This window comes from Dipodomys merriami, unplaced genomic scaffold, assembly GCF_024711535.1.
Source record: "Dipodomys merriami isolate MVZ:Mamm:240054 unplaced genomic scaffold, mDipMer1.0.p SCAF_9, whole genome shotgun sequence".
NCBI classification, from domain to species: Eukaryota; Metazoa; Chordata; class Mammalia; order Rodentia; family Heteromyidae; genus Dipodomys; species Dipodomys merriami.
This window is the reverse complement of record NW_027206512.1, coordinates 52,334,634-52,347,349: the sequence shown is the minus strand read 5'-3', so window position 1 is coordinate 52,347,349 and position 12,716 is coordinate 52,334,634. Positions and strand designations below refer to the sequence as shown.

The 12,716-nt window shown below is 47.7% G+C and overlaps 1 protein-coding gene across 1 annotated transcript in view; it reads right to left on the bottom strand.

Moving 5' to 3' along the window:
• The window catches only part of Lgi2 (leucine rich repeat LGI family member 2), a 32,262-nt gene extending 20,220 nt beyond the window's left edge, over nucleotides 1–12,042 (bottom strand). Inside the window, exons 1-4 of the mRNA XM_070013215.1 lie at nucleotides 11,843–12,042; nucleotides 10,025–10,096; nucleotides 7,759–7,830; nucleotides 4,817–4,888 (exon numbers count right to left, since the gene is read on the bottom strand). Of these exons, the coding sequence (XP_069869316.1) occupies nucleotides 4,817–4,888; nucleotides 7,759–7,830; nucleotides 10,025–10,096; nucleotides 11,843–12,042 (416 nt within the window). The remainder of the gene's footprint in view (nucleotides 1–4,816; nucleotides 4,889–7,758; nucleotides 7,831–10,024; nucleotides 10,097–11,842) is intronic.
• Between the last annotated feature and the right edge of the window lie 674 nt (nucleotides 12,043–12,716).

Below are 12,716 nucleotides of genomic sequence, written 5' to 3'. Positions count from 1 at the left end.
GTGTGTACACAACCAGTACTAAGGCTTGAACTCAGGGTATAGGCACTGCCCCTTAGTTTTTTCACTCAATGCTCGTGCTTTACCATAAGCCACACCTCCACTTCCATCTTTGGGGGTTAAGTGGAGATAAGAGACTGGATTTGAACCAGGATCCTCAGATCTCAGCCTTCTGAGTAACTATGATTTAGGAGTGAGCCACCAGTGCCGGCTGTGTTGGTTTCTTGGTGGATTCCCTCTAAACATAGGCCAAAGAAGGACAGAGATGATGTGGTCTGTTCACAATGTGTCACAAGTTGGTGCTGGCACACAACAAGGACTCGGTGAACCTTTGAAGGACAAGTGAATGGAGCACCAAAGCCACAGTGATGGCAGAAGATGTAGTCTGGTCCCAAGCATTCCCTAATGTTCCATTTAAGTGAGTTCCCTTAGCTGGGCCTCATGTCTCTGTGGACTCTTATAGACACTCGAATCTAACCCCTAGAGATGGTATGATAAAATATCAATAAACAAATGTTTACACAATCGTTGGTTACAATCAGTTTCCTCTGCCCATGAGTGAAGCTGGATGAGAAGCCATTTTGCATGGTTGTTCTTGGTGTGGAAGGCCTTTCTGCGATGTGAGTCTACTCCCCACCTCCAAGAAGCATCTCATTTTTGTGATAACTCAGGATGCTGCATTGCCTGTCATCATCCTGCTAAGATGGATGGAAGCCCCCAGTGCAGGGCTGAAGTAGGGAGAGGCTGGATACCAAAACAAAGTACAGCAGGTCTGAGATTTCCCCTGGCACCTCATGCCAACGTGAGTTATTCTAGAAACTGACATCTGCTTGTTTCCTTCTACTTATATGAGTCTCAGCAGCAAAATGGAACAATGATAAACCACTTTAAAACATATGTGAATTTAGTGGTACATGGTACCCTCATGTATAATCTCAGAATGAGGACTAAGGAAGTGATTAGGAGTCAACTAGATAGACATGGTAGAAAGTTTGAGCCTATTTGTTAACCAAACATTCTTGCTTCAAGATTATCAACTGGGTATGGAGAAATCCATACCTAGCTCTTCTCATCCAGGTGACCACAAATGGATAAAAATAGAATTCTATGTACTGTTTTACCTTGCTTTTCTAAATTATATATTTGTACATTTTTTATGTGTTGGAAAATAAGCTGAAAATAAAATCAGTCTGAACATTTTCAGAGTAGCTTTTGGAAATTAGAAAAAGAACATTTTTTTTCTGGTTGATGGTGGCACTTTTTTTGTACTTTGGAAAGCAAAGTACAAAAAGGTTGCAGCTAATTAGAGGTTTAAAAAAATCTAGCTAAGCTGGGAGCCAGTGGCTCACACCTGTAATCCTAGCTACTCAGGAGGCTGAGATCTGAGGATCATGGTTCAAAGCCAGCCTGGGCAGGAAAGTCCATGAGACTCTTATCTCCAGTAAACCACTAGAAAACCGGAAGTGGTGCTGTAGCTCAAGCGGTAGAGCGCTCACCTTGAGCCAAAGAGTACAGGGACAGCGCCCAGGCCCAGAGTTCAAGCCCCACGACCGACAAAAAAAAAAAAAAAATCTGGCTAAAGCAGTGTTTCACTCTTGATATCCTAGCTACTCAGGAGATTGAGATCTGAGGATCACAATTTGAAGCCAGCCCAAGTAGACAAATCCAAGGAAGTTTTATATCCCATTATCCAGGGGGAAAAAGCCAGAAGTGGAGGTATGGCTCTAGTAGTAGCATTCCAGCCTTGAATGAAAAAGCAAATCAAGAGCTTGAGGCTCTGAGTTCTAGCTTCAGTATCAGACACCACCCACTGGCCTCCCCCCCCCCCCAATACACACATATACACACAACCTAGCTTAAAAATTTGGCTCACTGAAAGTTACTATATTGAAAAATAAACTGAATAGCTGAAGGCAGGAGGCTGAGCAGTCCCTCCAGGTTTGCAATTCCAAGTTCAGAAAGCAGAGTTCTTAGATGGCTGCCTGCCCTCTCACTAAGTGCTTAACTTAGCCCCTTCAACTTCATTTCGTCCACAAATTCATGGCACTGAATACTTCATTTCTAAAACTACTTAACAGCTCCCTGTCCCTGGGGCTGCAGGAAAACAAATGTCCTAGATCTTAGTTACTGATTGGCATGGTTCTTTCACTGGATGCCCAGAAATAGATCTGTTTCCTTACAGATTAAAATTAAAATATTAGGAAAGCTCATAAAAGTCAGATACTTCATTTACATGTTCTTTACCTGCTCCAGGTAAGAACAGGAGTGGAGTTTAAAGCTGAGGCTTTCTCTGATTGCAGGTTTAATAAGGGGAGATGATGAACTCATGCTTTAAGCAAATGTAATACAAATTTTGATTACTAAATACATCTCGGTCTAGAGGGGACAAGTTTGAAAGTTGCTAACTTTTCTGGGAAAGCAAAGCGCATACAGAAACCCAGCTTAGGAAGGTAGCCCCTGATCTCCAGAGAATCACAGTAGGTCTTGCTGATCTGGCCTGGGCTGCACACAGGAGAAGAGCTGCATTAAGGAGAGGGTGCAAAGGTCCAGCCTCCATGACCACTCTGTCCCTCCACACTCCTGGGAGAGAAATCTAACATCCAGGAAATAAGATCAACCCATGCAGCTAGGGGACATGGTGAAGGGTTGCATGGAACCAGTGGACAGAGGCACAAAAGATGTCAGACAGGGCTTCAAGAGGGAGATGGGCCATGCTCTAAACTCTGAAGGAAAAAAGGCAGGTTCCGGGAGACTGAGGGGAGAAGAAACAGCATCATAGGCAAAGGAAAGGATGTGAGAAGAAAGCCCGGCGGTGGGATGAGTTGGGTATGCATGGAGTGCACTGGGAGTCTGGGGCTCTGGAGACCCAGGGCAGTGAGGCTGCAGAGGGAGAGAAGGCAGGTAATACTCCTGAGATAAACTGCTTCCCTCTAACATGCGCAACGCCTTCTGTACCCACATGGGAGAGTTCCTTGATCCCTCCATACTTGCACTCCCTGATACCATCCAGAAAGGTTCTTCTTGCACCCATGCAAGTGTGCTAACACACAAAACACATATGCACATGTGCGAAGTTAACACACTCACACATGTGTAGTCCATGTACTATTGTCCCACAAACATGCATGATACTTGCATGTTCAACCCTCAGGAACCGGGGCAGATTAGACTAGCTCAGCCAGGCACCTGGGCTTTGCTTTAGGGTCACAGTCTGCCGTGCACTTTTGCTCACAAACAAAGCCCCTTCTTCCTGGCTTCTGGGAAGCAGACTTACTCGGCCTCAGCTGTTTCTCTCCAGACACCCCCAGCTGTCCTTATAGCAGCCGCTGTCTGGCCTTCCCAACTGCCAAGTGGTTTACACTTACTTACTCAGCAGCCCTGGGAGAGAAAGCTGAGGCTCCTCAGTGAGCCCAGGGGGAGAATGACCACACCTTAAGCACGCATGGCAGGATGTGGGCAGATATTTCTCAAGCCAGCATTACTAACTCGTCTGTGCAGAAAGTCTGTGCAATCAGTACAACCATCCCTATTTTAAGGATAAGGAAACTAGAACTCAGGAAAGCTAAGCAAGATTCATAAACGATGGCCCGGAGCTTGGAACTCAAGTCCGAGGGACTCCAAATTGAACAATGTTAGCCTCCCAAGAATGTGGGATTTCGTGAAGAAAACTCCAGGCTGTGAAGAAAGGTTTCCATAGGAAGAGAAGAAAACCTAGCTCAGGAATATCAATGGGACTAACATTCTCCCACATGAACTGTGCTAGTGAGGATGGTTGGGCCTGCCCCATCATTCCTGTACCTCCTCACTCTCTAAACTCTGAGTTCTAGTTCAAGCAGAGCCTCTGCTTGGTGGCCAGAAACCAGAAACCAGTGTTGCTGTGTACATCCAGAAGGCACCTGTGCCAGGTTGAGGGCTCACTGGGCAAGGGGCTCTGTCCACACTCTACTGTCAGGCTGACACCCAAAGATACCACAGCCCCTGCCTAACACCCACCTTCAAAGCAGGTCAATTTCCCAGTTCTCTTTACTGCAGACAGGCCAGCCCCGGAGATGAGCCACGTTATCTGACTCAGACTTGAAATATCTATCGTGCAAATTGAGCCTGCATCCTAGCTAATACATTACTCCCACTGAGACAATAACTATTTTTGCATTTTCATAAACAGCCACAATTTCTTCCAGTTTTCTAAATTTGCTCAATGTGTGTTCTTGCTTCGTTCTGATATGTCAATTCAAATCAATTTGTTTAATTTTTTTTGTCTCCAGAAAGCTATTAAAGAACCAGAGAGTTTAGCTGAAACCACAGATTAATCCAACACAAAAGAAAAAGTGATTTGCATTCAAATGAGAGGAAGCACAAAGACATCTCTATTCTACTTTTTCCTCATTTTGATCCTCTGGTTGACATCCTCAGGAAGTCAGGTAATATTCAGCTCCCACATCTGTGAAATGGGCTCACAGATGATCACATGTGGTGGAAAAGAAAGCTCCCCCATGCACCCAGCCCTGCATCTGGTACCAAGTAGGTGCGACCTCTGCTTCTTTCCCACTCTCTCCTAGACCAGGCCCCTTGGGTCCCTTCATCACAGGCGGTCATGTGCCCTGTCCCCAGAGCAGAGCACTATGATGGGGACATAAGAACACCAACTATGTGATGACTGCAATACTTCTATGGACTATGTAGAAAGCTCTAGAACCATTGGAAAGTAAGTGTCGTTCAGGGAATGCTCCCTTATGGAAATGTCAAGAAAAAGAGAGTCATCCGGAGGTGACTCTTATCCCACACACAAAAGGACTTACAAGGATGCTGAAGGACTTACAGGTGAGTCAGGTCCCGCAGGCCACGAAAGGCATTTCTGGAAATTGTTTCTATTTTGTTCCCTTCAATGAACCTGAGGAGGAAAGCAGAACGATTCAACAGAACTTTCTCTGCTTGATATCTCTCAAAATGAGATTAGCATGCTCTGAGACTGACATCCAAAAGCAACCAGGAATTGCAGAGTCTCTGAAGACTGAGCCACACCAAACTCCACCAAAGAGTTGGTGAGTGGGGGCAAGATTACTTGTACCTGAGTGTGTCTGTACTCCGCCCCCCATGACAACAACAGCATCACAGTCATATGTAAATTCAGAGCTGCAACATGGGTAAAAACATCTGGGGAGGGGAAGCATGTACCACACAGAGGCAAGAGGCTCCCCTGTCTGTTAGACAGGAATGGTTCCAGCCGTTTTCCCTGCTCAGCCCCTCTCAAAATTAGTTCCTGATACTTGGCTATTCATATTTTTGTTAATATCACAATCCCATAGCCCATTGTTTTATATCTCTTTATTATAGTCTGTTTGCTTATCTGTGTCTGTGTCTATGTGTCTCTGTGCAAATGCACGCACATGTGCGCACGTGTATGCACTGGTACTGGGGCTTGAATTTAGGGCCAAGGTACCATCCCTTAGTTTGTCAATTAAGGCTGGAACTCTATCACTTGAACCACAGCTCCACTTGTGGCTTTTTGGTAAGAGTCTCACACACTTTTTTTTTTTTTCTTTTTTGGGTCTAGTCGTAGGGCCTGAACTCTGGGCCTGGGCACTGTCCCTCAGCTCTTCAGCTCAAGGCTAGCACTCTACCACATGAGCCACAGTGCCACTTCTGGCTTTTTTTTCCCCTGCTTATGTGGTGCTGAGGAATCGAACCCAGGGCCTCAAGCATGCAAGGCAAGCGCTCTACCCATTGAGCCACCTTCCCAGCCCTCTCACACACTTTTATGCCCAGCTGTGATCCTCAGATCTCAGCTTCCTGAGTAGCTAGGCTCACAGGCGTGAGCCACCAATGCCTAGCTATATTACAATGTAGATGAAGGAGAGTTCCATTAAGCTTGGCTTTCAGCAACCTTGTGCACACAGTTTCCCACACAGCCTGATCTTTGAAGAAATGATGAGGCACCAACGTTCTGAAGACCTCTAGGCCACTAGAAAAGTTGATCAGGGGCTAGCTTTCTTTCCTCTGGACTAAAACGGTAAACAGCTTGCACACTGAATCTTACATCAATCACACTGCCAAACTACAAATTGTGCATATGAGATAAAATGCAAATGTGCCACCAATTCTTCCTAGCATCACAGAGAGTTAAATCAAAGGTGAGGCAGCCTGTGATGAGAAGTCCAAAGGAGAATCTTGGCCACGTCTACACGACACCATTAATGAAGCGGTTCTTGCATTGAATGCTTTCTGGCGCATGGTGGCTCAGGTACTAGACTTCAGGATAAAATGAAACAACACCCTAGCCTGTAAGGCTGAATCTCCCACAAGGGGAAATGCACAACTCTGCTCTGCTACCACTGTTGGCTATGAACAGGCTTTGGTGGATACCAGTAGCTTCAGCCCCTGCAGCTGTGATATTCTTTGCATATCAAGCACATGTCACACATCACGGTACTGGATTATGAGAATGTACATATTTATGTCTACTCTGGAAAAAGAAATCCTGCAGGCATATCCATCTCCAAGGCCCCAAACTAGCAGAGAGCTTTCTTCTGCTAAGGATGTGTCTGCAATTCGAACATCTACCTGTTGGCCTCAGATAAGAAAGCAGAGATGGGGTTTTCCAAGTCCTCTGAATGCTAAGGAAGGAAATCCCACCGGATCACAGGATTAGTGTTATCACAAACTTTCTAGTACAAAGGTGCAAGGACTGAGGGGGGAAAAGATCGGAAAGAGAGAGAGACTGACGTAAGAACAAGAACAAAGCTAATCTAGATGGGTTGGGGCGGGGGGACTCCACATCTAAAGACAGAAAAATGACATTTTTCCATTTGTCTGATTGCGTGCATATGTGTGTGTGTGGTTGTGGGTGTGAGTGTGTGTGTGTGTGTGTGTGTGTGTGTTTGTGGTACTGAGCAGAACCACACACCTTGTATGTGCTACACAGGCATTCTACCACTGAACTACATCCCCAGTCCCTGATCCCCCCTTTTTTTAAAAAACAAATATATTTTTTATTTTATTAGATATCTATTTTTCAAATCAACTTGTGAAAAAAAAAAGTCTCCAAGTCTTTCAGAAGCAACATTTTCAGGCAGTGTTTCACTAATAAACTCTCACAGGAGCTGCCTGCTGTCTGAATCCCTCAAGCAGCAGGCAAAGAAAATCACCAAAGGATTGATTATAGGAAATGAAATATAATCGCTTTATCTGTAAAGATGACTATAATTAGGTAAATAGCAAGTATCCAATAATGGAATTAAATGGGGATTTTGAACCTCCAGCTGCACATAGCCTCTCTCCTTTTTTGAAAGAAAAGAAAAAAATCTGGTTAGACCCTCAGCAGAAATCACAAACAGGATCTGAGATAGCTGAGTTAAAAACACATGGTTTCATCCCCAAATAGGGAAACTTCATTTAAAAATAAGTAACCCTCAGAGCCCTTCATCTCTATTTCTGGGTGATCAGCAAATCCATCGTAGTTAGGAGAAGTAAAAATATCCAACACGATTTCCAATTCTGCTCACTACTTGATAAATTAAGTGTCAGCGGAGAATGAATGAGCACATTTCCTTCTTTGTTTCCTTTCTCCTGCTTTGTCTCCAGCCCCATCCTGTCCCAATGTGTTTATAAGCAAATGAACTACCAAAGGTCAGTACTACCTAGACAAGGAAGGTTTTTTTTCTCAATTGGCCCCCTCCAAGGAGGCAAAGAGCACAACACATCCAACTTCCCAGAGGCACTGACCATGAACCCACAACCCTCCCCCCAAACCATAACACTCACAGGTATTCGAGATGAAAAAGTCCAGCAAAGGCATCATCCCGGATCACAGTGAATGAGTTTGAATTCAGCAACCTGAAAATAAGACAGAGTTCAATGCAGAGATGTGAAGTAGAGTCTCTCAATGAAGCTGCTTTTGTTTCGTTTGCTATGTTCAGATTCTGATCCTCTGAACAACTCAGCAGGACCCTGAAGGGGTTCACAAACTACTGCAGACAAAGACCACAGGAAGTAGATTCCTTTGAGACAGACTTTCTGCTCATCTTTGATGTTCTACTTCCTTCTCCCCTGAGGGTGTTGGTAAATATGAACTGGTAACAGTTATTTGGAAACATTTTCATGCTAGGTATAATTAAACAGCCAGTGCATACTTTCTGACACAAACAAGCATGGAATCAGAGATCGGAAAGGATCGAATCCAGCTCTATCTTTATAGAAAGATTTGAGCCCAGAGAAAAGATGTGACTGAAACAAAATCACATCCTGAGGGCATAAACAATTAAAAAAATTCTTTCTCTTCCACTTTACATTCTCATGAGAAATGGCAGTAAAAGTTTGATAAGGAAAGTAGTAAAAGTTTGATAAGGGCTAGAGGTGTGATTCTAGTGCTAGAGTGCTTCTGAAGACTGTTTATCACTGCAGTTTTCTATTTGAATTACCATTTAAGCTCCTTTGGTAAAAGTCAATGTAATCTCTATAGACACCACTTAGGACTAAAGATACCCAAAATTGTAGTCTTGCACACCTGTAATTAATCCCACCACTCTGGAGGCAGAAATGGGAGGATGTCAAGGTCAAGGCCAGCCTGGTGCTATATAAGAGAGTTCTAGGCTGCAAAGGTGGCTCAGTGTTAGAGTACTTGCCTCGCATGCATGAGGCCCTGGGTTCAATTCCTCAGTGCCACATAAACAGAAAAAGCCAGAAGTGGTGTTGTGGCTCACGTGGTAGAGCATTAGCCTTGAACGGAAGATCTGAGGGATAGCGCCCAGGCCCAGAGTTCAAGCCCCATGATGGACAAAAAAAAAGAGAGAGAAAGAGAGAGAGTTCTAAGCCAGGCTGAGCTATATATCAAGACTCTACTTCAAAAAAGAATTTAAAAATATTACCTAAAATATATTTCTATTCCTACTATTTTATGGAAAGTATATTTTAATATTATTGAAATTCTAAGACAATTCTGACTTTAAAATAAGCATGATGTTATAAGTAGGCATGCAATACCTCACTAACAAAACTATACCCAGGAAGTTTATTGAGAAGTAGTGATATGTTTGTCTCTATATTTTTCTGTAGCTTATTGCTTGTTGTAGAAGGAGCAATATGATTCCATTTTTAAATTTTAAATTTTAAAAATTAAATTTAAAATTCCATTTAAAAAATTTTAAAACCAATATAACCAAGAGACTTTGATATATACTCAAGACCAACTGTCACTAATTGGCTTATAAAAAGAGCTTTGGGGCTTTTTTCTCTCCCTTTTTTCCTTCCTTCCTTCCTTCCCTCCTTCCTTCCTTGAGTGTGCTAGTACTGGGGCTTGAGTGTGATTTTCTCACTCACATCTAGTGCTGTACCACTTGAGCCACACCTCCAATTTAGCTTTGCTGCTGGTAAAAGAGTCTCAGACTTTCCTGCCTGGATTGGCTTCCAACAAAGATCCTCAGATCTCAGCCTCAAGAGTAGCTAGGATTACACCAGTGCCCAGCTAGAGATCTCTTTTTGTCAGCAAATGTTAATTGCCGGGACAGAGTAGTTTTGAGTGTGGGCTTTGGCCCTAGGTCTCAAATCCTGCTTCTGTGATTTTGAACAAATAACTTCCCTGAGCACCAGTTTCCTATCAGTAGAAGAATAAAAATATGCTCCTGGAGGGGGTGATATGTTAATGAGATAAAATTATGCAAATAATGAATAGTAGGCTGCCTGTTTCAGTACTCCATAAACCAGAAACACTCCTGTCTCCAAAGTAACATTGACATTTTAAAATGTAAGTTTCTTTTAAAGTGAAATGTTTGGGCAAGAGTTTGTTGAGGTAAAGTTCTGGATGTGTGCTTAATACACTCACTTCCCAAAGCAAGTCAGGATCTACAGCCGAGAAACCGTGTACCAAGATGAGCAAAAGAGCCTTACCATTTTGTCCAGGACACCATGGGGCAAGGTAACAACGGGAGCTGGTAGGTGGATGGAAGTACTGACACCAAAAAGGCAAAGACCAGCCTTGCAAGGACCACCCTTCAGGAGCCCCCATTTTACAGATAGACCTTTCCATACTCACAGCAGCTGCAAGGAAGGCAGATGGGAAAACATGCGGTCCTTGATTTCCGAAAACGTTCCATTTACTAGGCTCCTGCAGGCAAAGGAGAGAGGAAACAAGGCCCAGGTTTTTTAGGCAGCGCCAGGCTAGGTGGACAGCAGCCTCACCTTCTACCTGAACTTCACTCTCTTCTTTGTTGGCCTGAGGCTCACACAGTTGGGGGAGAGGGGGGTATTGGGGGCGGGAGGGGAAGAGACAAGCCATTCTCCAGTGGACTTAATCAATATGAAGACTAGTCTGGCTAACAGAAAACTGTCAGTCTGGCTCCTTCCACAGACATTAGCTCAGTCAGCTTAAAGCAATCCCCAGCTTCACTACCAGGAGAGCCCTGCTGAAGCTGGGTAATTGCTTCACCTCTGCCCAAGATTCTGTTTGTACAGACACCAAGTTAATGTTGGCCAACGAAACTCTAGGGTGGGATTAGACATTCCCCCTGGGGAACGCATCCCTGAAAGACACTCAGAACACTTGTGATTAAATGCACTGTGAAAGCCTTGGGGGGAAACTCAGACACCTGAACCTGACTGTGTGGTAAGAAGTGGTGCCATCTGCCAGATAAAATGGTCAACGTGGGTCAAGAAGTTTGGCTCTGTTTGTACTCTGGCAGGGAGGGGAGGGAGGAGGTTGTTCCCTTACCCTTTCTGGCCACAGCAGGACCTCAAGACTTTATTTCCATTAACAGGTAGATTAATCAAACCGCTGCAGATCTCAAGAAGTTAACAAGGGGAAATAGAATTTCCAGAATCTTCCATGTCATTTGACTCGACAGTAGTAGGAATCACACAGGCCTGACGTTTCCCAGAGCAAAGCACAAGCAATGTCATCCTGGAGGGGGGTCCCCTAATCAGACACCTGAGGGGGGGCACCCCAGCATCCCTCCTGAGTATTAGAATCATCCAGCAGGAGCCCCATCCCTTGGGACAGAGAAATGTGACCCCCGGGTCACATTTGGTTTGAATGGCTGCGTGGAGGCCAAGTTGAAGCTGTCTCACTTAGAAGATGACCAAATAATTAATAATAATAATAATAATAATAATAATAATAATAATAATAATAATGGAGGCCTTTCTAGTCAATTCTTCCAGCACCAAAAAAAGCAGCCTAAGTCCTATGAGGTGTGTGGGGTGGGGTGGGGGGAAAGGGGGACAGAAAGCCTCTTGAACTCGGGGCAAGAAGTCAGGTCGACTTCCCACTTGGCGACGAGCTGGGCTGCCCCACAGGCTCCCCAGGCTCTGCCAGCCCCTCTGTGCTCCGTGTGGGGCCACCCCAGCATGCCTTGGCCCGCCCTGCAGTTTGGAGAGGTCGGGAGGAGGCCCAGGTGCCAACCCGGGCCGGGGATGGGGGGGGGACCCCACAGCGCAGGCCGAACCCCCTCCCCCCCTCCCCACCTCGGCTTTGCTCTCAACCCGGTCACGTTCAGCTGTTCCCACACCTCACCCCCACACGCCACGAGCCTCCCAAACTTTACCGCACCCCAGGGCCGCCCCCCCATACACAGACATACACAAGAGACGCCAATGCTGCCTCGGAGGGGGCAGAGGACCCCCCCTCTCCGTGGGGCTCCCCCAAATCTGCACGAGCTCCCCTCCCCCGGGGCAGGGGGTGCCCAATGCAGGTGGCCCGCGGACCACACGGAGAAAACACTGGGATGGACACCCCGACTGCGGACCAGGACTCCAGGGCTTGGAGTCCCTCCATCCTCCAGCCCTGCGTCCCACCCCGACCCCAGGGGTGGGGGAGTGGGGGGCCGGTCGGGGCGCGGGGCGGGGCCCCACTCACAGGGAGCTGATGGCGCCGGGCACGATCCGGGGCACCCAGGAGGACCCCACGCAGATGATGGACTCCTTGGTGCAGCTGCAAGTGGCGGGGCAGCGCGCCAGCCGCCTCACCTGCGCGCTCCGGGGCAGCAGGCACGCGGCGCCCAGCAGCAGCAGCAGCAGCCCCAGCGCCCCGCCGCCGCCGCCCGTCCGCAGCGCCATGCCGGGCGCCCCGCTCCCCGCCGGGGCCCGACCCCCGCCGCTCCCGCCCGGGGCCGCTGCAGCCGCGCCGCTCGCCGCCGCCGCCGCCGCTGCGCTCGGCCGCCGCCGCTGGCTCGGACGCGGGGCGCCGCGGGTGTGGGAGGCCGAGCCGCAGCCGAGCGCATGCTGGCCGCCACCCCCACGCGGCGCCCCCCCACCCGCGCCCGGGCTGCTGGGCCGCTGCGCCCGCCGCGCCCGCGCCGGCCTGACATCAGCACTCGGGGCCCCGCAGCCGGCTCTGGCCAATGGGGGAGGCGTGCGGGGAGCCCGCCCCGCCCGCGGTGGGGGGGGGGGAGGCGGAGAGGGAAAAGTTGGGTGACCTTGGGGGAGGGGCTGCGGGGAAGAGAGCGGGGAGGGGGGATCCCCCACCCTGGGAACCCGGGGGCCCGGGCCGCCAGGGTTGGCGTTTGTACACCACACCCGGGGACTCCGTGCCTGGGGGCCCAAACGTGACTCCCTCCCTCTCCCCCCATAAAAACAAAGTAGGAGCCCGGGAGAAGTCGCCTCATCCCCGGAGGAGACTCCACCGACCGCATCTGCTTGTTTATATTGTGAGCAGCCTCGATTAATTCCGAAAGGATGCGGCCCCAGGCCCCCAGGGACCTCATGGGCTGGTATTTGGGGGTCCGGCTGGG